Source organism: Branchiostoma belcheri, unplaced genomic scaffold (assembly GCF_001625305.1).
Source record: "Branchiostoma belcheri isolate BF01 breed outbred unplaced genomic scaffold, Haploidv18h27 scaffold11, whole genome shotgun sequence".
In the NCBI taxonomy this organism is placed as follows: domain Eukaryota; kingdom Metazoa; phylum Chordata; class Leptocardii; order Amphioxiformes; family Branchiostomatidae; genus Branchiostoma; species Branchiostoma belcheri.
The window spans coordinates 220,693-247,794 of NW_017802491.1; the positions used below are offsets into that span (position 1 = coordinate 220,693).

Genomic DNA, 27,102 nt, shown 5'->3' on the forward strand with positions numbered 1-27,102 from the left:
TATAAGACATTTTTATATTCTCCTGAATAGATAAAGGTGTAAAGATACAAACTTCTTGCTACTTATAAATTATTGCATCTATTGAATTGATAAATGGTCATAAATTCTGAATGTTCAATTCCGTGTTTACCTTAATTTTTGCATGATATAAATAAAAGCTAGCGCGCCTATGAAAAGTAAAGTGGCCCGATTAGTAATGGTCACGTGACTCGTCATATGACGTCCCCGGTGATCAAACATGGCGCTTTGAGCGACAAAGTTTCACTTCTCTTCCCAAACTTTCCTTAAGTTTGACGCAAAACGGGAATATTGACATCTCTCGGTAGTTTGGCCTGTTCAAAGAGGCAAATATGGTGACCAGGAACTACACAGTGCCCACTTTGGCGAAATGGTTCAATAGTTTTCCGCACTACAATCCCAGTTTCTCCGGATCAACAACACTTTTTCGCCGGACGACTCCGACTACCAAGAGGTAAAAGTCCGATAACTCGATCAGTTAACTCCTTTTATGAGATATTCTTTGATAGAACTTTGTCCATCCTTTAATGTTAGACATTTCGATCCATGTTTTACCTTTTCTCTGTTGTTTTTCTCGGTATATCTTCACGTGTAACGGCGCGTGTAGATTATGTAACTTACTCGATAACAAAAATCGAAACTGGAAAATTTGTACCATATGATACACCTGATAAAAGACCGGATCCCCACTAGAAGGTAAACTGTTTCTCTCTCCACAGTCCCTGGGGTTCTGGGCGGCTGTTCCCGTGGCCTGGTTGACGCTGACGTTGTTTTTCTTCCTGGTGTACTTCTGTGCGAGATGCTGTTCACACGGCACGGCACGGAAACATCCGGCATACTGTCTCAGGTGGACTATCGGGATCCTGTCGCTTATTGCCCTGTGAGTAGCTGTCTTAATTTTTTCAAAATTAAATTTCATAATGATGCATTGTATGTTATTTCAAATTCACTACAAACAGCCGTATATAACATTATGGAAATAATGCATACTAGAAAATAGACAATTAGAGATATGATTATGAAAGTACATGTAACAGAAACGTTTTTATGAGTTTCTGTGTTAATTTGAAATCTTACAATTGTAGAAATTCTACATTTTATGCGTTGTCCACAAACTGTCATAAGGCACAAGCATACTAAGACCTGTTACTCATATTACAATGTTATGCATTATCAAATCAAGTATAAAGTACTACTAGAATTATGAAATTGATGTAATAGGTAATGATTTTGTAACTTAAATATATTATATATTTATAATGTTATATTTGGATAAAGTCTTTTTTAATATCTTTTGATTGTATGTTTGTTTATATATTATTGTGGATAATTGCTGAGAAAATAATGTACCAGATGTTTTTAAAATGATACTTATAACAGGACTGGTGCCATTTCAGGACGGGTGTGGCCATCGGTATCTATGGCAACGTGGAGGCAGACCAGGGAGTCCAGGACTTCGCTACTGCTGTAGAAAATGTCAACCAGACCATCATGGGGGTGGAAACCCAGGTCAGGACTTAAAAGTTCAATCACATCAAATTTGACCATTAAAAGTCTGTTATATATAGGGTAGTGCCCATCTCTCTTCTCTATTATAGCCCTTGGGCCACACAGTTGTGCAATCACTAACTATACTACCACTCTTTCCCAAATCTTACCCAAAGTGCTCAGCAGAGAAAGCAGTATGTACCACCTACCAAAGCAAATGTACTGGGAAATAAATAAGGCAAACACTATACTAGTATACATGTACTCATATGGCTATTGCACTGTTTTCCATTATTCAACAGCAATGATTTTGATATTAACATTAGAATTAATATATCTACCTCATATTAGTATCTATATATATAGCAGGTATAACCATTAGTATTAAATATCGATGGGACAAACAGTTGATAATCGCCCATGGTAACGCAAGGTTACCAGTTTACGGTCGAATTATGGAAAATTCCATTTTTTGTGAAAACGCATGGGCAGAACTAAATATTTAACCCTTGTGGAGAAACAGTAGTTCGTCGGTTATAAAAGTGTGTGCCGTGTCATTTCTTCCCTGCGTTTTTTGTGCCGTGCCAGCTTTTATTTATTTAGTAGTTAACAGTGGAGAATTGCTCTAGGGTGACCAATTAACGGTCACTTGGACCTTTGTCCTTGTATGCTCTACGTATAAGCGCACATAAACAAACACTTTCTGCAAAAAAAATACCGAAGTGGTCAACAACAAACCACGGTAAAATGTCAGTGTGTAGCCCACTGTCGCATGCAGTAGCGCTGTGGTGCTAAATGAGGCTGGACCTGCATTTTTCCCTTAGTAGAACGTGACATAATGGCCCAAGATGTTCCATTAAACCGTTGCAATAGATAACAAGCGTCTATGCCCCTCCAGACACAACGGAACGTCGTGAAAACCCGAGCAAACTTTTTGCTACGGACGCAGGAAGCCATTTTGACATTTTTGCATAAATTAATGTGCAACAGCGCCACATACAGTGCGACTTTTACGTACCTTTCTGCAGTTTAAAACCGTGACGTCACCTGATGCAACGATGATGATGATCAAAATGGCGTTCGAAAAAACGCTAGTCGGCGAGAACTGCCACTGTACTTTTGCTTGTTTATTTCAAGGTGTTTGAAAGTTTCATACCTCACAACACCATGGATGATTGAAATAAGAAAGCCAGGTTTGATGCCAGCTATCGTTACAATTTCCTAGCATTCTTGGGATTTTAAAAAATCGACGAAATGTTGAGTATTGTATTATGTGAAAAACACAACATGCGTCCAAGGCCATGTTACCTTGCTGTCCCGTCATATCGGAAGATACTCTGCTGTGTCGCTGAATGCAAACTTATTCCCATCCAGTGAATAAATAAAAGACACATATAAGGATCATATTCATGTTATTCTTTGTTGCTCACGACCGTTGATTTTTGGCTGGTACACCTCGAAGCGTGGCCGTGTCACTAACTGACCGTAAACTGGTCCTGCACGTAAACTGGTAACCTTGCGTTACATACTATTATGTCTGAATGTTTGTGAAAGAGGCATGTGATATGTACAGATGTCCCATTATGTAGTCACACTGACCAAAGGTTAGCAATCTACAACAATGGCCTAACCTCGAAACAATCGACCAAGTTGGGTGGACTGACACTATGTAAAAATCAATTTGTGTTGTTCGATTTATACTATTTTAGCAACCACTCTGTGTAAAAGAACAAATGAATTGAAAAAGAAAACAAATGAATTGAAATAGAACACCAATTGTATTAACTGTCAACATTATGCATCTGTGAAGGTTAGACATCCAGGTAATAAGGTACACCAAAAACAGTTACTCCAGTTGCTTGAGTGACTGTTTTTTTGCGTATCAACTTTATATGGTTACAAATAACACAAAAAAAAGGGTTTACTAGTTTTGAGAAAAGGGTTTATTATATTATACTAAAACTATTTTGTTTTTCTTGTATTTGATCAGGTCAATGGAATGAACAATGATCTTTCGGAAGTATCGGAACCACTGGTTCGACTCAGAGATCTGGTGACCAACATCCCTGGTGCTGGGAAAATTATCGATGACACCATTGCAGAGGTCAGTCCATGATCTCAGCTGTCACCGTAGAACTATCCATTTGTTAACATTGATCTTGTATTGTCGCTGTTATGTTAAACTGTAGTAACTGTTCTGTTTACTGCTAGTCAAGTATAACGTTGTGAACATTCGATAGATGACATGTAATCAAATGCTTGAATAGGGAACTTGGTGTCTGGATTGCCCATTCAGTGAAAATTTAAGTGAAGTAATGCACTGTCAACAGCATGATGTTGTACTTTGTACATAAATTATGAAACTCTGGTCAATTCCATCTACATGACTATTGAACAGTGCCATCTAGCAGAAATAGTTTGTACTGCAAGCATGTAATGGTCTCAAAACAATTTGTTCCACAATCTCAAACATTTACCATTCTCCAACTATTCTTGTTAACTATGGAAAGTATGCCCCAATTTTTCTCCTTTGCATGTATGTATGAGAGGTATAAAAAACAGTTCTGCTGCAGTGCTGCAAAAAGCTGCCAGCTTGAATTGTTTCTCAATTATATTATATATTATGTTGTCCACATTCATATGTTGTCCACATTCAAACACCCTTCAAGAGCCTGGAAAACATAAAATTCTTGCCAAAGGTAATTAGATTAACTGTAAATGAACTAATGATACAGCTACAGGATGACCTTTACAAACATGAACTAAGATTTTGTGTCCATTTTAGGTTGATAACCTCATCAAAGAGCTGGCGACTATTCCCTTTGATAAGGAAGGTGTGAATTTGCAGTTGATAGCAGACGACACCAGGTTCTATGAATACTACAGGTACACTTTCTATTAATATCATCATTTCTGTAATATGGACTGTTTTTAGATGTTGATAGAAGATGCCAAAGGATGTAAATTTTCTTCTTATTGCAATCTTTAAATTGCTTGTTATGAATTCATATTAGGCTTGGATAGATATATTCAACAGTGTAGAAACAAAATACATGTACTAAAAATATTCTCGTACGAAATTCACCACATGCTCAGCAAATTTACTTGCCAAAATTGCCCTAATTATACAAGACATGTACTGGTCTTAGTCAGTGCTGATACAGGCCATTGGTGCATAATTTGGTAACAGTTGATTTGTGGTATTAAAAGATATTACTAGGTGTTGTCTGTTTAGATCTATGTTAGCGAAATTGCAGGTTGACACAGCCTTCACTCGCTGTTCTCAGTGTGATCCAATGTCAAGATCATACTGTCTGTGCCAATCTGTAATTTTGTGGGCAGTTTTGTTTAACAGGCAATGGAAGGTTTATATTTTTCATTATTAGGACATCCAAAGCAATTTCAGGGCAGTAAAACTAGACTTTCAAAGTCATTGTTCAGATTATTTTTTTTTCATGTACAGTGTACATGTAATAAGAGATATCAGGCAAATCAAGCTATTTATTGGTGGTAACGCGTTACATGTACCAAAAATAAAAGAACTCACGTGGCTAAATTTTTTTATGTTTTTTAAATGCTTGAAGCATGAAATGATGACGAGAATGTTAAAAAAGGGCAGATTTCCTCATCTAGAATGTTTTTTTTTTCTTATTTGGCTCCCTGAAATTGCAGTGAATACCTTTAATGAACAATGTTTCCTCATGCTGTGACATGTGTACATATATAGCTGGCGTGCATGCCATGGTCTTAGAACATGATTGACGACATGATTGAAAATGTAAAACAACAGAGAAGTCTGGTATGAACGGGGTGTAACTTGTTTTAGGGCCACTCACTGAGATCAATAAAGTGTCCCCAGATCTAGATATTGTGAGATTTTCCCTTCTCAATTTATTCAGTTTGACAAAATCATACAGATTAGCAGGGATTGGCTAACGCACCCCTGAAATATGCTTCAATTTTTACAAACAGTTGATTAAAAATCAAGACAAGTGAACAAAACACACTACGGTATATACAATCAACATTCAAATCAAACTAAAACAGTGCAGCCGTGGGTCAATGTCATTATCACCCATTATCATTGTAGAATCTTACAGCACAATGTAAAGGGGGGGGGGAGTCAGAGCTTAAAAACAAGGTCCTCTTTGAATTTTGATTGGCATAATTATACCGAGGAAAGCCTCAGGGTCCAATTTGAAGAGGTGTTTTCATCTTGTTAGCTAATGTTTCTTTTAATTAGCAATATTCCAGCTGTAGATTGCTAGAATGTTCACACAGTGTTGTCAGGGTGATCCATATGTCAAGATAACACTGTCATCTAAAACAGAATCTGTATTTTAGTGGGAACAGTAGTCATAACAGTTTTAAATTTGATGGAAAGGCAAATTGTAAGGTTTAATGAATGATGTTTCCTTAGAATATTAGCTGTGATATTTGTATGTTATTTGTGTGTGTATGAGGAAATATGGGACCAGTAAAGATGTCTGACTCACATTTCAAGAATTTTGACATGCAATTTCATTTGGCCAACATGTTTTTTTGTGTAGTATGGCACTGTGTTTTCCACTTGGTTTTAAGACTGAATGTTCTTGTCTTGTGTTCTCCATGTACCATATATAGGTTCTTGGGGACAGTCCTCCTCCTGGTGTTAGAGATTATAATTGGACTTGTGGCACTGTGTGGAGTTGGGCGGGGCTCCAGATGTCTTCTCATTTTGTAAGTACACATCCTTTCTAGAATAATAAAAAGACAGTTGAATACAGCTCCATGAATCTCTATATTTGTAATCAAAGACTTTGCCCAATGGATCCACACACCATAATTCATTATTATTTTTTGAAATAAAACCAACTTGAAGGTAACGGTTGTAATTTTCTAGATAGATTTTGAGTTTGACTTCAAAGTTCAAGTAACTGTTATCTAATGATATCTCATTACCTACATGTAGTAGCTGGCCTGGATGTCAAATCTTCATCAATGCATGATTCACTATAATGGTCGTATTCACATGAACTAATGACACTCTAAGACTTTTTCAGGAATTATTATTTAAAGCTATTAGATAACAAACTAAAAGATATTGACCTTGCTTGTTTATCTTCATTTTCAGCATGACCTGTCTAGCCTTCCTGTGTCTGTTTGTCTGTTTCGGTGGTGGGGCAGTGTACTTAGCCGCTGGTGTGGTAAGTTTTTTTTTCACTCGTAAACTAATTTTATTAAATTAACAGTGTTGGCTGTTCAGGACAGCTCATTAGTAATAAAAGCAATGACATTTTGGATCTTGCTGGGGGCCATATATACATACGTACATTGTACTAAAGTCTTGATAGTGTTGGAAATTGGAGATGCTTGCTACCACGGGTGGTAGGCTGTGGAATTCTTGTTGAGAAAGGGACAGTGGTGGTCGTATGCCCAACTGGGAAGGCCCACCTTGGAGCCAGCTAAATTGTTTTCTGTCTCCCTTTTGGGCTGAGTTTGTCCTACTTTCAAATGTTTTGCTTATTAAAAACCCTTGTCCTGCTGTGCGCAACATATGTTGTGCGGCACATTCAGTACCATCTATATAGCACCCTGCATAGGTACAATTTGGGGGTATTTCTCGTGCAACGGATTACACCGCAGAGAAACGCAACGAATGCGGAAGTAACTATGCCACTGCAGGGCAAAAAAATCTTGTTTTTTTTTTTATCTAATCAAGACATGAAAATATTGAAAAATATTGTGCCAGGAACGCCAGCAGGACAAGGGTTAAGAACTCGAGTGCTTTGCCGGTTCGTTCAACTTTCCAGCACCAACTTTTGCAGTTCAACGCATACACATTGCAACGAAAACTCTTAGGCCTTGGCCTTCTACTTACATGTAATACACAATGATACACTGTAGTACACAATTTTTAATAGGGGTACATGTAGCTCCCAAGTGACAGCTGTTTCTTGTGTATATGTAAATCTGTAAGATTTTCATCTTTTCAAGCTATTTAGACCTGACGAGCCAATTAGCTAGGGAAACTATTTTGATTCATTGCCCATTAAAAAACAGCATTGTGAATTTGACAGATATCACATGGAACATAACCACACCGCAAGCTCCCTTTTGTCTGATATCATCTTGACAAGATTAGACACGATGTCGTGATGATGATGATAATGAAACCTTTAGTGGGATCACCTTCACCTTGCCAAAGTCCCATGATTACCTGTAGTGGTAAACATGTAGATGTTAGATCAATGTCTTCCAACACGACTAGTATTCAAGAAATCACAATGTGAAATGCGTCTCCCTAGATGATATCATTAAGACATGTTCCTAGTACCAAAATATACTTGTTTAATTAAACATTTTAAACACTAACAAGCCCTTTCTGTTAAATTGTAATATGCTGTAACGTCACCATCATATATGTACCATTCTTGTTTTTGTTTGTTTTGCATAACCGGTAAACTGCCTTTAGGTGTAACACACCAGTTTTGTACATGTACAAGCTGTGTAAGACTGCAGCTGGACTGTAAGGTTTGAACCACTCACACCGGGAAGGTCCCCAGATAAGGTTCTTTAACATGCATGGGGTTTGGCTCTCCCAAAATACGGGACCTCAAATAAGGTCCTATCCGAGGGATGTCCCTATCTGAAGCTAGTTACTCACTTCCACCTGAGTGAAGTGAGGAAAGTTGTGTAAAGTGCCTTTCCCAATAGCACAAGATCAGTGACATGGGAAGGATTAGAACCAGGGACCTCTTGGTCCTGAGCCAAACACTCTATCCCTACACTACATGACCCCACCTTGTAATGATTAGGCTTTAAAAAGAAACTCAATAACACTCAAAAATATTGCTACTTACATCAACAAGATCATCTGGACCCCTTATAATATTGTAATATAGTTGGGTATTACTAAAATGAATTGCTGCATTTTTTTGCAAATTATAGCTCAGAAGATAATTGGTTCATCTAATGTAAGTAAGAACTTTTTCTCTTTACCTGTCAGACCTGTCCTTGCTCTAACCGTTGAATCTTTCAGTTGTTTTCAAGCCACTTCTAAGTGTCCCTTGTTGTGGGATGTTTCCTGAGGGGAATTATAGCTTGAAAATCAGAACCTATCTGGTTGGTATAATTACACTGAAGAAGTCCTGAAGGTCCAATTTAAAGAGGTGCTTTGATGTTTGTTGGCGTGGATGTATCTCAGGGCAGTTCCATTTTGTCTGTGTGAATAGAATCAATGATGGTTCATGTTGCCTACAGCCAGTGTACATGTACTTTCAATTCGATGACTGTTCACTCCCAAATGTGTTTTTTTGTTAGATTAGAGATCCTTTCAAGTTTTCATGCATTTTTATACCCATCTCTAAGATTCCTTCTGGTTTTTCCCTTACAACAGGAAGTCTGGTTAATGGTAGGATGGTATTTTTAGAAAGATTTTTCAAATTACAGGTTACATAATTAGACATAATTGTTGAATTACAGGAAACAACTAGAGAAGTAACATTTGCAAAGCAAATGCATAATGTTTAACTTTGGATATGGTCTGCTCTGTTAATTCTTACTCAAACACATTCACATACATGTACTACTAGTATATGGTGACAGGAGCAGAGCAGACCATGAAATTGCAACATTATGTAACCCAACACCAGTCACCATGGTTATACAATGTAGACATCAACGAATCATGTCATTGGTCAGGTTAGAGGTCACTGTTTGGAGAAGAAGAAGGGGAAGAAACTGAGCAAAAACAATATGTTTTCCTTTGGTAAACATTAAAAGAAGTACAGACTGTATTTGGGATGCCCTAATGTAAAATTGAACTCAAGGACATGTATTATATAGGACTATTTGACCTCTCTATCTACATAAGGTTGCTTACATAACATTGTTTTCGTAACATATATAGAGTATGCTGTTAAACTTTATTCCAACACAAAGGGTACACAAGGATGACATTTTCAACAACCACTGTTACCATCATCAGGATAATGTATGCAGACCAATCACTTCCAAATGTAAACCCGCGAAAGTTTTGACAATGTGTACCGTTTGTGTTGGAATTAAGTTTTGCATCATACTATGTATGCTTTCATAACAGTTCATTTAAGGGTAGAAATGTTATCTACTAGCTAGTACTAGACAATTACAAACATTGTGTTAAACTAGTCCTTTGAAAACCTTGTTCCCACCCAGCTTGATATTAATGACACTGCAGGACATTTCTTTGAAAGTGTGGTTCTTGTATGAATGTACGAAACCATTTTGATGCTTTCGGCCTAACAATTTCCGGTAGAATTAAAGTATTCAGGTTGCTGAGGCAACTTAACATTTGCTTTACAAAGCCTTTTTTTGTAGTTTGATGGTCCTTTTTTATGTGTAAAAAGGATAGATCGTTTTGATGACACTTCAAAAGGCTGAACGTCCTGTGTGAAGTGTTGAAAGTCCTACATGTATGTGCATTCCCAATGCTTACGTAGGTTAACCTTAAATTCTACCAAGGGATATATTGTTCAATGGTTCTTTTATGGATGAAAGAAGTAATTTTTTATGGATGAAAGAAGTAAAGATGGCATTTGTATCATGGCTTCGGTATCTGTTTAATTCAATCAAAAACTTTCATTAGTGTCTACTTAATATTAGTATAAAACATATTCCTACCACAGTGACTGTTAGATATATCCACAACCATGCATCTAAACAAATCTCCAGTACAAATTGTAATTGTATTGTAATATAATGTAATGTTATGTAATGTTTTAGGATTGTATGTACATTGTATGGTGTGACATGAACACCTGTTCCACAATGCCATAATTATGGAGAATTAGTACAAATAAATAAATATTATTAAGAGATCTCTCAGCACACATGAATAGTTTTTCAAAGTGGTGGCAGATAAATGTGAATTTGAAAAGAGCTCTGTATTAAAGAAGGTGCTTCCACTTCAGAGCCCAGACTTGAGTGCATTTCACCAGCTAGAACATCCTGTACATTGATACTATGAATCTGAAGGTTAACATTATAGACCCCTGTATCTGTAACTACCTGTTATTGTATTAGGTTGACCCTGGGGTCTCCAATGTCATACACTGACTGAATACTGTAATTCACTTTATGTTCACGCTAGCAAAATTTCACAGTCTGAGAAAAATTGACATGTTCACAGAACTATGTATTCACAGTAGCAACATGCAGGTGCAGGAAAAAAGAAAGTCCAGGAATTATTTTTGAACAGTAATGAAGAATTCTCGGTACAGAAGTGACAGTGAAAACAGTGAACATAAAAGTACAGTGAAAAAATCAGGAATTACAGTATGTTACCAGGCTCATTCCGATTGTAGTCATGTCAATTTACTGTAAATAATAAAAAAATTGTGGTGGGTTTATTCTGCGTTGGGAGAGAAAGGGAGTTTTTTTAGGGTGTTTTAAATTCACCATTGCCGCAATTTTGCAGTACAAGCCATACAAGGAACAAGATATTCACAGTGTCATGGACAGAGGTCACAGCTGAATATATATCTGGGCAATTATGTTGTGTTTTGACCACCTGTGGCTCTAAAACTAGTGAAAGGGCAAGTGTGAACATTAGAAACAGCTTTTAGAGTCTGGTTTCCTCAACAGCAATTTATATACAGTCAAACCTGATACTATGAACTTTTAAGTCTGAAGGTTGACATTATAGTAGACCTCTGTATCCGTAACTACCTGTTATTATATTTAGGAATTCTCTACCAACCGATATAAAGGCTGTATCCCACAGTCCACTAACAGCTGTATGTTTCGATTCAACCCTTTCCTATGATCCTACATGTACTTGGTTCAGCTGCTTAACCTTTTTCAGCTGGTTCATCTATGCACTAAAATTGACTAGATTTTGAAATCAATGTATATTTTTTAGGGAGCAGGAGATTTCTGCATCAGCCCCTCAACTTACATCAAAGACCAAGTGAAGGAGGATGTTATTCCCAAAGGTTTGACATCCCTAAGCTTGTTTTACACAATTTGCTTCTTTTAGTCTTACATAATTGTGATGAGGATTGTCACCGTATAATACTTTGTTTTTGTTTGTATTTCATTTTTGCCTGATCTCATAACATATGCACAGCATTTGTCATCAGTGATGGTTTAAAAATTGTTGCTCTCCTCTAACATGGGACCTTGGGCTATAACCCTTTCCAGGAATTCATGCAATTCGGTTGAGTGAGATTGCCCGGGATTTGAACTCTCGACCTCCATGTTCAAAATACAATTTGTTATGACATATCTGAATGTATTTTTCTTCACCCAGCTGTCCTGGAGTATTATATCAACTGTTACCCGGCATCAGTCAACCCCTTCTCACAGGTTGGTTCTTTGTACATAATTTAATCTGTTGGTTCTCGGATTCGCTTCTTCATTTTTTTCCGATTTCCCCTAAAAAATTTCGGTCATCTATCAATGCAGTGGTTTGATTAAAAGTTTAAACTTCATTGTTTAAATATTAACCCAGCCTTTTGTGCTGACTTAATGGCTCCTTTTGTAGCATTTGGGGCTACAAAGTATAATTGGATACCTAGACCTGTTTTTATTTTTTTCGCCCTGTCGCTTTATATTTTTTCGGACAAAATCTGAGAACCAACAAATTAAATTGGTGTGGCCTAACCACAGGAAGTTCTGTACAGTGGTTTAGTGCCATGTTTTGTGGCTTAAATGTCCAACTTTTTTGTATAGGCACTAAAATCATTTCTCCTTGTCAAAAAATCTTGTAAGCTAACAAATTAATGTAACACTTGTTCATATAATTTACACTCACTCTCACACACACACACACTCATACACATACACATACAACACACATATTCATGTTCATAATTCATAAACTGCACATTTTTGTCTCGATCAGAAGGTCTCCCAGTCCTCTGTCATGTGTTTTCAAGAAGCGCTTAAATCTCCTTTAAACAGATTAAGATGGAAAGCTTCTTATCCTAATGCAATGTGTTATGCTCCAGACCATCTCCCAAGGAAGAAAGAGAATCTCTCAGGCTAATGACTTCCTGCGAGAGGTGGATGGACTAACAACAGACCTGCCTGCAGCCAAGGTCAGTATACAGTATAGTATCTGCTAGCTGATACAAGGTACAAGATGACTTTATTCGCTTTCGCAGTGTGTATAACACTAAACAGTTGCAATAAGTAAACTATTGTCATTGTAAAAATGGACTCAGTTGTATAATATAGGTGGCTATAGATATATACAAACAAGTTAAGATTTCATGTCTGACAAAGTTACAAAAGACAGATTGGTACAATATATTTACAGACTGAGTGCTGACTTCATACCAGGTCCATGCTGGTTGAGCAACTTGATCATAATTATAACTATGATGGTATACTAGAGTTCTGGTATCTTTTTGTTCTAGCCGTTAGAATGTCCAGTTTGTGACAGTTGTGCAGCTGTGTACCTAAACAAATTTTAGGTACATGTACAGGTACAGGTACATGGGTTTAGGTACAAGTCTGGACCTGAAACTGTACCTGAACGATTCAACAAATAAACATGTTCTTCTGAACTCCTTCCATAATGACAGAAACTTGAATAACCTTAACAGTGAAGTGTAAGGTTTTGTTTATGGAGAATTCTTATACATGTACAAAACATATTAGGCAAAACTAAGATGTTTCAGTTATCACCTCCTACCCTGCAGTATCTGCACATAACAAGGTCATAACAACCCGACACTCTTCGTAATATTATGGTTGATAATATATACAGGGAATCATCTGTGATGGCAGCTATTTCTGTACAATCAAGCAACATAAAATTGTCCACTTTTTGAAGGTCATCACCCTGCAACTGTTTGTGTACAATCAAGCAATATAATTTGCCACTTTCTTGGCAAATTATGTTTTTACAATAATGAATAGTTTATTAAGCTATTTGCACCTTTAGAATGATTGTTGTGAAATTGTAATGCTAAAATGCTCTTTCAAAATTCATTACATTACTGCACTCTCATTTAAAATGATTTGTATGCATATGGTTTTGCCAAACAATGTCACAATGCCAACAAAATTTACAAACTGTTCAGTATAAGCAGTTTTACCAGGATGTACATTTTATTTACTAATAGGAGAACACCTCTTTTCAACTTCGTTAAATGAGAGTCCACAATTTTGACTTCGATGAAGTGACAATTTACCAGTAGATAAAAATAAAAAGCTTGAATTCCAGAAATTAAAGGGAAAATTGCCAAATATTCCTGACTAATTTGCAGTATGCTGAATGGTTCATTTTCTTAACAACCTATAATTTGCTTATGGCAAGAAATAGACTAATGATGTTGAGGATTTTGTTTTTTCGCACTTACAGGAGATCATTAAAGAAATTGGAGGAAAGCTGAATGCCACAGAGACAAGCTTCGACAATTTGGTAGTCTTGGTTCAGTGCCAAAAGATGCATGAGGTGAGCATCTTTATCAACTTCTTTGTTGACAGAAGAACTTTATTGCACGACAATTGCAGCACATGCTGCTTCCTAAGCCCCTAAATGGCCCGGCATGTCGGCAGACATACTGCGCCTGTGCAAAATCACAGTCAGGTCTACAGTAGGTCTGTTGGTTGTTTGGTGAACGTTGCATCAGAGGTTTGTCCATTGCTTATGATATCCTTCCCAACACAGCATTAATTTGAAAACTTGCAACAGACGGGATGTCATCCTTACATGTAATTCTAAGGAACAGGAGCTTTAATACAAAACGTTCTGTAGAAGTACACACATGTACGTTTCAGATTTTGTTGAGGTGCAGTGTGTTCTTCTAACCTTGGCCACACAGCTGTATTATGCGCAAGCACTACAGCAGGGGGCTAGTCCACTTATGTGTGTGTGTCCAATGAACTGTAATACCGGTTAACTAGGAACACAAGGACCTTCTTCAACATACAGAAAATGATTTTTTGTTGTTGTTGTTTTCGCAAATCAGAAAAGAAAATGAAGTGGGCAAACCTGAGGTCCAATTTATCAAGTTGGTGTGGCCTAAGAATATAAATGACAGGACGAACTGTTTAAGGCTTACCAAACATTACACAATCATGTAATAACTGCACTCAAACTCAAGTGACCTGCCCTTTCCGTGCCCTTATCCTCCATCATTAGCAATAACTAGCTGTGGTATTGGCCAAATCATGCCAATGCTTTGCTATAATCTCACTTCATATTTAGGCTGTTAGCAATGATTGCGTTCCAAAGACAGGAAGCTGTTTACAGTGTTCATTGACTTTTGACTCTCACTGCTTTAGGAGGATGTCTTTTTCCTTTGCATGTCAAATCAAAACAACATTTTCAATATTACTAGTACACATTGAAACTGTAACACATTCATGTACAAAATTATTGTTCATTACAATCATATTCAAAGAGGTTTTGTAATCCATTTTCTTTTGGGTCCAATTTGACTCCTAAGAGCTGTTAGGTTATATAATTATTGTAAATGCTAAAAAAGGATTGGATGACTTAAGTGTACTTTTGCAACACCTGGAAAGATATATTTTTACACAGCTACATAGCACACAAACAATTTTTCTCCACGCGCATCTTATTCTGTGTGCTAGTGCAATTTATCTATTTATTTATAACATTTTCACATTTACCACTTTCTTTTTAGTATGCATTGAAAGTACATTAAACATATTTCCCTCATCTTACAGGAATATGTTGATGCCTTGAATGCTGTCTGCTATGATGCATTGTAAGTTCATGTATATACACCTTTTTCGATGAAGATTTGCCACATTTGTGGAAGGATACAAGATACAATATGACTTAATATTTCTTAAGGATTGACATAACAGTTGAATATAGAACTTTATTGACACAACAAAAAGTACAGCGACTTTTGTAAGGTCAAAGACATGTAGATATACAGACAATTATACATGGGTACAACGAAAATATCCTACGTACAGAACAATAGGTGGGTCAACTAATACTACTTGTTCTAAGGTCTAAACATTCTTTGATATATTTACCTATTTGTACACAGTAAGGGTTATTACCTTCTAGGATGAACTTAAATCTATCTATAGCATGAAATGTAACAAATTCTGTTGAGCAGGCGGAGAGAAGGTTGAACAGCTTTGTGCGTTTATCGTTATATAGACTTAGTGTACAATTCAAAATAAAATGTTGTTCGTCTTCAATATCATTGGGACAGAATGGACAAAACCTCTGGTCGCGAGGGATTTTTTATATCTTCCTAATTCTATATTCAATTTATGGCAAGAAATTCTCATCTTTGTAATCGATCTACGAACTTCAAAATTGTTTATTTCAGAAAGGTAATTTTCTTGTCCGTACCTCGTCTTTAACATCGAATAGACAGAAAGTTTTGAATTGTTTTGAACAGAAGTATGGTATTCTTGGATGTAAATATCCTGTAAACGACGTCGTAATTGATCTGCAAACATGTCAACGTGATACAGCCTGGGGTTTGTCCATACATATCCTATATATTAACCTCGTTAAGTACCATAATTAATGGCAGGTGTTGCTTTCTGTTTGCTCCAGTAGTGTTTGAAATGTTAATAATTATTGATTAGTCAATTATTTCATAGAATGATTAATTTTGCGTCCACAGGGAGGGCGTGGCCTACATGCTAGTTTCCTCATTGGCTGTTGGACTGTTGTTCACCGTATCCATGGTACTGGCATCGTTGGCATGGCAACGTCTTGGCAGGAGGTAAGAACCTGTTTTGATACATTGATGTGTGGAAGCACGTTGGCAGAACGTACTGCACCTGCGCAAAACCTGTAATGTATTGTACACGTAGTGCAGTACCATCAATGATAAGCATACTGTTGACAAATGTTGCCTTTTATGTCACATAAGGGTTTCATTATTGTACATGTACTTGTGCACCTTATGTTTTAAAAGTAAGAGGCTCTTTACATATTAATGTGCTATTAATGATTTTATAATGAAGTATAAAGATTTTAAATGAATGTTACAATTGACGAAATTCAGCCTGGTGCTGCAAATTCGGTTGAAAATAAACCATTATGACTGATTCATTGATTAAAGTATTGTGGATAGCACTTACAAATGTAGAACGTCTCATATAAGGTCGTATTCGCGCAATGAAGGTTAACATCCCATATGCAGTTTCCGAGTGTTACATGTATGTCGGTAAAAATATCGTCTGCAACAGGCAAAATTCTGATGCAGCATTGACCAAAAATCCAAGAACCAAAAACCTTGAAAAATGGTGGGTTGGCGCAGGCACAGTACATTCTGCCAACGTGCTATGTGTGGACTTGTAACACTACATAATTTGCTGTCTTTAAATTTCAATCCCATCAACCTAAAGGTTGAAAAGAAGCAGAAGATAGAAGGTTAGGCTTTGCAATGACAACTTGAAAGACAGACACAACGAAGGGAGTTGGAAACAGATTTCAAAGAGTTTGAATGTTGTAGGTTAATTGTTCCCAGGGTATGCACTCATTTCTTTAATGTATATTTAATGTAATAATATGTAACAGGATAGAGAGTTTTGATGTTTACACATTATAACCTACTGCATTCCTGCAAGATTTCTCATTACCTTCAGAAAATTGTGTTTTTTGTATCATTTGTTGGTGGACATTTGTTTGTGGACAGCATGAATTGAGAAGCTGCGAATGAGTCTTTATGATATTTGGCATATACATGTACGTATATGGGTAATTGCCAGTACAACAAAGGCCTTTGTAGAGGCAGCTTATAGACCACGTAACAGCTTCTTGTGTAGTAGTCATTTGCATGATTAACAATAAATGGAAAAAATGGAATTCTGCCAAAAGATAGGACTTCAAAAGATAGGACATTCATTCCAAAGACCATCAGTTTGAATAGATATGTTGATTACCATATTAAGCATAATGATTGACTCAGACTCAGTCCGAGAGACAGGAAGTTCTTGTGAATAATTATATCATCTGCCCCTGACAGTTTTGTGTAATTGCACCAGTCATTCAGCTTGTTTTCTATACCTGTAACATGTACCACCTGCAGTTTTTGGTTAATACAAACAGAATGAAATTAAATTTCTTGTATTGGAGCAGGAAATTAGAATCTAGTAGAATCTAGAAAATCAATTTCTATATACCCAGATCCAGGACTTTTATGTAATGTAACAGGTGTTATCATGAGCTCAAATGGCTACTTCACAGTACTAAAGGCTACTAAAGGCTTATTAAGTACTTATAGGATCAGAAGGAAGGATTCTATATGAAACTATTTCCCTATATGTGTCATGGACAATACTTTGTATAAAGTTTTTTATATCAAAACCGATTGTTGATTTAAAACCTCCACCACTCGTCCCTTATACCAACAACCTTTCTTGGAATCTCCATGTTTTGGCAACCCAAACTAAAACTCAAAGCACTAACAGAATCAGAATAGAATGTGCTACCCATAAGTCTTGTCAAATGTCAGAAAGTGGTGTGTGACGAAACATATGTCAAGAATACACATGTTATGTCATGGCTTATGTGTACATGAAAAATGTCACCCCTTGGTGATAATGCTGCTGAATGGCTTCAGTCTTCACAGGGACTTAAAGTTGATCTGTCGTTCTTAGTGTTCTAGCCAGTATCCATCATTTGACCGAATTTTGCCGCTTTATGGGAGACAAAATTTTGCACAATATGTCCTCTTTTTGAGAGACAAAAATCAGCATTGTAATTATAGAAAGAGATACTAGTATCATGAAACTAGGCTTAGCCTACCGGCAAAATTTGCCCCTCAAATTGCATGAAATGGTGTTTCAGAGGGCCAGGATTTCCTATCCTATAGCTACATGTAGGATTGTAGCACCTTTCAATTTGACGCTTGACTGATCATTGCACGGTTGCAAACTGAAGGTATTTTTGAAATGGTAATGCATGTGTCTTATAGAATTTAGCTGTCTTGTTATAGAAAAAGGTTGCTTCGATCCCTGACAGCAGCTGGTTCTGTGACAGCCTGCTTGAAAATTCTACGACTGTCAAAATTGTACGATGGCAAATAACAAATAAATATGACGGGGCCGTTAAAGATCAAGGAACATAATGTCATAGTGACATTACTCTGAAGTAAAAGCATTAACCTGACACCTGATGTAACAGGCTGTTTCAATTGCACTGAAGCGCCTTATACCCGAATCCTATTTTCTGTTCCATTCATTGCTCCAGCCTATGGTGTTTTGGTAAATTGGTTTCAAGGAACATAATGTCATAGTGACATTACAGATTCTGAAGTAAAAGCATTAACCTGACACCTATGATGTAACAGTCTGTTTCATTGGTTCAGCCTATGGTGTTTTGGTAAATTGGTGTCAGGGAACATAATGTCATAGTGACATTACAGAAGTACAATGTCATGTAAAAGCATTAAACCTGACACCTATGATGTAACAGGCTGTTTCATTGGTTCAGCCTGTGGTGTCTCGTTAATTTGTTCCAGATTCTAAGGAAAGAATTATGAGCCACTATAATGTTACATGATACAATAGCTACAAAAAATAACATGGAACACTTGTAGTATTATAATAATATAATATAATATGACCTTTTTGTGTCACCATAAACAATATTTGCCAATGCATCTTCTTACAGAAAACATTACATAGAGATTGATGAAGAGGATCCCTTCCTTCCCCCAAGCGGCATGACCTCTGACATAAGAGGAACCTCCCAGGGACCACTGTAAGTTTTAGCATTGATTCACAAGCATGATTATAGTGCTGTAAAACCACTAACAAAGGTACAAGCTAGTGTAGGTTTGTGCTGAAACAGCTTATTCTTTGCAAATTTGCATGATCTTCAACATGCAAGCAACTCTTGAGAAAAAAAAATGTTCATTCACAGATAAGGATGTCACCTCTTCCATGAATAACTTCATCAGGTTGGCAAGAGACTGTGTATTAAGAAGGTTCTATATGTTCAATAACCAGTGGGTTTTCACAGCTGACATTTCAGTGACCATCTGCTGGTCCTGAACCAGTCATTGTTGCCCTGAAGAAGGCAACAGACAGTCTGAGATGTTGGATGTGAAATCCCACTGGTTGTTGAATAAAAAACCTTGAAGTTCTTATAAGTGATCCCATTTTGTGTATAACATTTCTGATCAACTTACATATTCCTGTTCATTACCTTCTGCCCTCTCCACCTGTCTCCAGTTGACAGAAACTACACATGTACATGTATCACTTTTTTCAGCACACTACAGGCACCTGTGCAGAGAGAGCGATGGTATGTCTCTCAGACTCAGCACCTTTCTGCTGTCCCTATCTTATAAAATGCTTGAGCTTGCTCGACACTAATACCCCAGTATGTTAACAGTCTTATTCTTTTTCCAACAAGAAAACGCATTGCATTTTAGTGTATGAATTTTTTTCAGCGACACAAGCTTACAGAACAACATCTTAATATGAATTATACACTGTGTCATGTTATATAGAAGGGAAGCATATACTTGGACTCTCAAACTATCTCTGTATATATGTTGATTTTTAAAACTCAAATTTGATTTGTAAAACTTGGAACTGAGCCATCTGTTGTCTGCGCAGCAAAGTCATTGTCTAAGTCTTGTGAAACTGACTGACAGCAGCATGTTATTCATGATTTGAGAGAAGCAGGTATTGCCTGATGTTTAGCAAATCATTCAGCTCAACATACATGTAGATTGATTAAAGTCATTCAAAATCTAATGCCACATCTAATTTGAAACCAATTTATTCGGCAGGATATAATTGTGGCTCATTGTTCAGCACAAAACTGGGGATATTAGGCACCGCATTGTTATATATATAGCAGACACCATTTGTTTCCACAAGCGCAGCCAGAGTGCGGCAGATTCTTTTTCTGGGGGAAGCTGTATCTTCCCACTTAGGCTTGAAAGCAGGCAGGTGCGGCTCTCCCCTAAAAGGAAACCGCTATGCTCTAGCCAGGCTTCTTGAAGCAAATGATGCCTGCTAGAGAGTCTGCACTGGAGGTTATTATGAACATAATACACTCTGTCATGTATTAGTACTGTAACTGTTGTTTCCACTATGAAGTAGATTTTTACCTCTACATTGTGGTGTATTCTAGTGTCATGCTTACGAATTCACTTAAACAACTGCTGCGGCATATCTATAATTCGTCTCTGTTGTTACTTAGGGATCACTACTTGCGTGGTCGTGATCGGGGTGAGAGAGAGCCTCTATTGAGGGACAACCGTTCACCACCACCTTCAGTAAGTATGGAATTATAGAAGAAGAACTTTATTACACGACAATTGTACATGGTACATTGTATGGCAAACTACATAAAGAGAGTAACAACAATAAAATAAGTGTGTTGAATAAGACCTAATGTCGAATAAAACCTAACATATCTATATCATAATCATTCAAATACTAAGGGATGTCTCAAGTCTTTGATAAAGTGTTAGAATCGAGTGGGCTAATCACAAGTTTCGGTATTTTTTCTAATAACAAAGCATTCCTTTATATTATATAAGGCTACCCTTTTCCCAAAAATCTCTGATGTAATTGGCACAATTATTATATTATATATAGTAGGTGACACTTACTACTTACTTACACAACCGATTTGGAAGAACTAAAACTGTCAAAAAAGATAGTGACGTCCACCCAAGCATGAATATAATTAGATCTCCCACGAGACTGACCTATTTTGCATGCAGCTAGCTAAAAAACAGAAATTATATATACTGATTGTGATTCTGAATACACAGGTCTTTGGTTGTAAAATAAGATATGCTGTTGACATTTGTGTATGTACTCGTACACATGTAAGTATGTGAATTGACTGGTATGAAAACCCCTTGGTGTAACACAGCGGCGAGAGAAGTGGTTTGAGAGTCTATTTGTGACGTCAATTTTGACATTTTAAAGTTTCTATCCATCTAACACGGTCATGGCATTAGTGGTAAACGACCCTACTACTTCGCCATATTGATCAAATTCTGTTTCCGTAATCCGGAAGACAAAACTTCTCTTGAGCGCAGTGTAAGGCATAATTCTTTCAGATGAGGCTTACAGTCAGCGGCTTGCTTGATGATTGATGCCCAACACAATCATCGCCAAGCGAAACCGACATCCAGAAATACTCCTGTACATTAACATTGTAAACTGCTGTATTCCCGCATGTTATAAGCCTCATAAGATGTTTTACAACTCAGAGTATGCTTGATATTGATTTTTTTCACATGCTGTTGTGAATGATTGCCACAGAGTCAGTTACTAAACTATGCTAAAAGCTGTACACAGTATTCCAGTTGGGCGACTAATCAGAGTAGTTCACAGCTTGTTCACAAAGTGTCCTTGCTTCTTGAGAAGGTGACGATGGGCACGAGTCTTAGAAAGGCTTTTAGGCCACTTCACTGATGTTTCTGTCCGGGCATTTGTATGGGGGCGCCTCAAGTGTCAAACCTCTGCACGTAGAAAAAAATAGAAGACTACTCAAGAAGAGTAGGGTTGACCTGGCATGCTCTGCTGTGGTGAAGTCACATTGCACTGATAATTATCAACAAAACATGCTAAAATTTTCAGCTTCACCTCTTTCTTGTCAAATGCTTTACCAAAAAGAAAACAGAAAACAGCTGTAGGCACTGCATTATTTGCATCGCATTTGATATCATTCTGATTCACAATGACATCTCAGATTTACCTGTATAATGACCATGTGAAGTGAGTAGTGTTTTATGGTCCAATAGTCAATCAGAACCATCTGTGACATGCCGGTCAACCATTCAAGCACGTCTTTGAAATCTTGAGTTTGAAGTCTAGCCAGGGGACATCAAAAGTGCTTACTTAATGGGATCAGATAGCCCACCTCCACATCTGTACTGAACAGTAGTTATTGGTATAATTGCTGCCTTTAAGTTGTTATTTCTGCAGGGTTGGAGCCTGTAGAAGTTTTGTCTGAAGTTTGCCTCTTCAGTTCGGAAATACATGTACACTAACTTGTCTTGATTTATTTAATTTTTGTTTGGCTGTAGCCAGTATACTGCAAATGTGCAAGTAGCCAAAGGCTTTTGGCAAAGCCAGCAAAAGAGCTAGCCTGGCTGCAGTGACATACATATGAAATTTGATTACAGGAAGTTGAATTGTAATTATTAGCTTCCCGTCTGATGATTTTACTTCAAACAGAATAACTGATAACTGAAATTAATTTAGTTAGTTTGTTAAAGTCCTTCCTGCACCAGACGGTGCATAGAACAGTGCCTATCTCTATTTCTATACCCCTTGGGCCACACAGTAGTGCAATCACTACAGCAGGGGGCTAGTCCACTGGTAGTGGTGTGCATTTAACTACCATACACTTTTGCTGAGTGCTAAGCAGTGAAAGCAGTATGTATCAGTCTTTGGTATGACTGGGCCGGGGATGAAATTCATGACCTGCTGAATGCAAGCTGAACACTCTACCCACTTGGCACCGGGCAGATAACTGAAATAGGCAACAGACGTCTACCTCTATAGCCCTGAGATCTAGTCTAGGTGGGAATTCATTACCAACGTATACTTCAAACCGTAACCGGCGGCCTGAAAGCATGCTCAGCCATGTGCTTTCCAGTTGTTTTTCTGGGTGTTAAGTACCATCTGTGTGCACGCATACATAAGCAGGCTGCTGGATTTGGTGGTGCAGATGTGAAGTGGTTAATTCCAGTAGGAAATGGCTTAAGTAGTCTGTTGGGGGGGGGGTGGAAAACTGAATCACTAGGTACATCTAGATTTAGAGAGGGCACTGCAGAGGTCTGTGATAATTATGACCCAAATGTGCTCTGCATAAACTGAACCCACTTTCTATGTCATAAAGTTCGAACAAAGATCCAAGGGAAGACACCATGTGAAACAAATCTGTCACTCCAAAATGCTGTGGGAAAATTAGAGACCAAGCTTTTGCACACAGACATAGGATTAGGTATCAGACTGCAGTACACCATTGCGTGCATGCTTACATAATGTAAATATACATTGACTGTTGTCACCCACTTGACATACACATCACTGGAAAGGTCGCAGTCCTTCGGACGGGAGTTCATTGCACTTGTTGAAGAGAGCAAGGAGAATTTTCCCAGTGCAATGGACCTTTAAATACTGTACATAACATCTATCTTCTCTGTCATGACCGGTGGAAGATTAACTCTTAACATACAATAACAGAGCTAAACTGGTTTGAGATCACTTACCTCTCAAGTTTGGAATCACAAGTCTAAAACTCATACATGTATCACAAGTCATATCATCATCTACCTCAAGTAGAGTAGAATGTAACACAGTGCCGGTGGAATTGCAATTGTACAGCCATCCCATGGTCCAAGTTCATACAATTCCCAATACAAACAGTTAATGAGAGTGGCCTTGTCCTTGGTGCTGAAGTCAGTGAGATTGTAAACTTGGTAGTAGATGACTCTATGACTCTATGACTCTCTTGATACTACATATTGCACTAAATGTTTGCTATTGCACAAGAGAATATCCTGAAAAAGAAAACTACATTTTCAAGCCTGTCTGTATCAAAAATAAATGCCATAAATGGCTATGATCCCAAAGAATATAATTTTTCCCAATCTTTCAGTATACATATGCAGTGACTGGAAGAGACACCAGTTCCAGCCCAAGAGTTTCTGACCAGTAGGCCACATGCAGTAAGGCACAATCCTAAGTGTGCAATTATGGGTGATATCCTATTAGTTTCCTATTAAAGAGAGATGAATACAGTAGATGTAGTGTTGTGGAGAAGGTTTTGAGTAGTGAATGTTGCTAGTAATAACTTAACACTGGCAGCTTGTTGATGGTTTACTGATTAGCATGATTAAGGATACTACAGTAGTCTGTTGTGTCTGTGCTGAAGTAAGCATTGACTGTTGCCATTTAGCTTCTTTGTTGTGACTGTATGCAGAGGCGCTATAAATGCCTCCTGTTCGAGGGGCATGCGGAGCTGAGTGAGTGAGTGAGAGTGAGTTGTGTGGGGAAAACTGATGGATATGCAATCAAATCATTCTGCGGTAGGCACTTAGGCTAAGGATGTCGCCATGCAATTGTGACTACTTTATTGCATCAAAGTATTTTCCAACATTCGACTCATGAAAGGAACGAGGTATGGGGCCAAAGACATCATATCAAAAGCAATGCACAGACAAAACAGAAGCAAAATTTGAAATTAAATACCCAATATCTCTAGTATTTGAAAGAGAGAGGCACAGGTCTGAAGTTGTTTTGATGCACGCCAGGAATAATTCTCTCTTTTGTATCCATATCTGTGAGTGGGTGGAATAGAAATTGGAAACGCTAGTATCACTGAAAGAAAACAACTTACGCTTATGCAAGTGAGTTTCATTTCAATGAGTTTATTTTTCTTCTTCAGTACAACTATGCAGTGAGAGACCATGGGGCCAGTGTGCCAAGGAGCCAACAGGACCCAACTGTAGAAAAACGTCACTGGTGAAACGTCAGACCACACTTGGCTCCATCTTGAAAACCGATAGTTTTCATTTTACTGCTGCAGATTGTTGGATGTATTTACTCTCATTTGATTTTTGCCTTTTTTTCTTTTAACATTCTCCCTGATGAAGTAGCCATTTATCACCAAATTTATATTGGTCACATGGTTAGGCAGCAGGGAAAAGGTTAAGAGAAAAATTTGAAAGAAAAATGAACTGTTCTTCATTTCACACATATGAACAGAACTCGTACTCAGTAACGAATTATAACAAGTAGCCATGAGCCTTTTAAAACTACTGTAACAGCAGTATGTCCATCATTTCAGTCCAGTGAAAATGTTGCAATCATCATTAAACTGAATAGAGCTGAGGGCATAGGATATAAAATTTCTTTGAAATAAAGCAAAAAAATGTTCAGATTTGCTCCCATGAAGCATACAGTTGTTGAAGAGAAATTGTGCATGGGTGTTGTTAATTCGTCTATCGTTGCACGATGAAAACCTTGACATTTTAGCTGCCTTTTGTGACTTAAGAGTGGCTTCAAAGTTGTTATTCCCATGCACGCTCAGAAACATCTGCCACACTATGTGCACTTGAGTCTGCGCAGAGGTTGTGTATGTGGGTTTGCCACCCTTGAACTTTGTGACTATGACAGAACAGGCTGTTAAGAAATTATACCAAAATGGCCTTGCTGTTAATTATGTAGCAACTGTGTAAATGCCTACCCAGGTAATATGTCTTCGTGTGATATAATCTCAAGTGATAGAGATTGCATTGTAAATTATCTGTGCTGCAAGCATATCTGTTCAATGTGTATACTGTTTTGTATGTATGCAATCATATGTCAGTATGCGCCTAAAGACGAAGAAATGTACAAAATTTTGGTATACATGTACTGATATTTATAGAGAGTATTCCTTTGGCAAGGAAAATTTTATCAGATTTTATAGATGTACAATAACTTATGAAGAATAATAGTCACAACATATAATACATTTCCTCCCAAAGAATAGTATATATAATAACACTGCATATTAACTAAAATCTTAGAAAGTACTGGGTAGTTCACAATGTGTTGCATATGAAGTCCATGAAATGGAGAAAAAATCATATTTGGACATCATGATTTCATCATACATACAATGATTGGTGCACAAGAATTCGTCCACAGAATTTTATCCAGCTGTAGGAGTAGCTGTTCATCACAATTCAACCAAAGAGAGAATGGCAATTAGTGGTTAGACCAAGGAGGTGGCATGTTGATCAAATATTTCCATTTTATACTTACATTTTGCATTTCTACATTTTCAGTAAGGCGGGCAAGGCTTTTAATCAATATATTGCAAAATATGTGTTTTGATTCTGGTTATGTCATGATCATACCTTATATCTAAGATCTTTCACAGCATCCTTAAGTTTTTACTTTTATAAAACACTACCTAATAAGTCTGAATCTTTTCCCTCCGCATTTAGTAGCTATTGTTGAGGATGACACAAGGAAAGTCTTGTTAATAAACTCATCAATTGTATATACAAGACACCTGTTGCCTAATAGTTTTCTTCACTCACAAGTGTAATTAGTCATCTTGGATGAAAACATGTTGTTGAATCATTAGCCTTTGCAGGCGTTCCGGGATGGGCCATTTTTTGGGAGGGGGGCTTATTTTCTGTTCAAAGGTAGGTCGCACGCAATACAAGCTCCGGTCTGGAGGGATAGCATACTACATGTAGGGTTGGCGGCTGGAGGTTCTATTGAACGGAACGCCTGCAAAGGAGGCTATCAGTTGCCAGATGTTTTTTGTTTGTTTGTTTGTTTGTTCAGCCACCTGTTTTCTTCCGATTGCAGCAGTTCTAATTTTGGATCACCCACAAAACGTGTTCAAAGCTCACAGATTAGTGGCCTATAGAATAAGAAGCCAGGGTTTGAATTCATGTGAATGATTTTGGATTGAGCTTCAAAGGCACTGTTAAAATATATCTTTGATGTTTTGATAGATATTAGAAATGACTGTATAGCGCTTCTTATGAGTTTGATATATATGGCGTGCAATTTTTAACCGCTCATCAAGTTTGGAAATTTGACGAATACATTCTGTTTTCAATGCATTACTAGCATTTTGTGTTATTTGGAAGACTTCTCTTTTTTTTATACAATTATGGTATA

At 37.4% G+C, this 27,102-nt stretch overlaps 1 protein-coding gene across 1 annotated transcript; it reads left to right on the plus strand.

Moving 5' to 3' along the window:
* The first annotated feature begins 209 nt into the window (after positions 1-209).
* LOC109486101 (protein tweety homolog 1-A-like) lies at positions 210-26,476 on the plus strand. The gene is given in 18 exon segments (XM_019789789.1): positions 210-414; positions 417-472; positions 738-898; positions 1,416-1,527; positions 3,497-3,610; positions 4,292-4,392; positions 6,130-6,225; positions 6,620-6,692; positions 11,390-11,462; positions 11,780-11,835; positions 12,480-12,569; positions 13,841-13,933; positions 15,175-15,215; positions 16,104-16,205; positions 19,103-19,192; positions 19,706-19,738; positions 20,648-20,723; positions 24,863-26,476. Coding segments are annotated over 18 exon segments (1,512 nt in total). The 5' UTR covers positions 210-350; the 3' UTR covers positions 24,944-26,476.
* Positions 26,477-27,102: the final 626 nt, after the last annotated feature.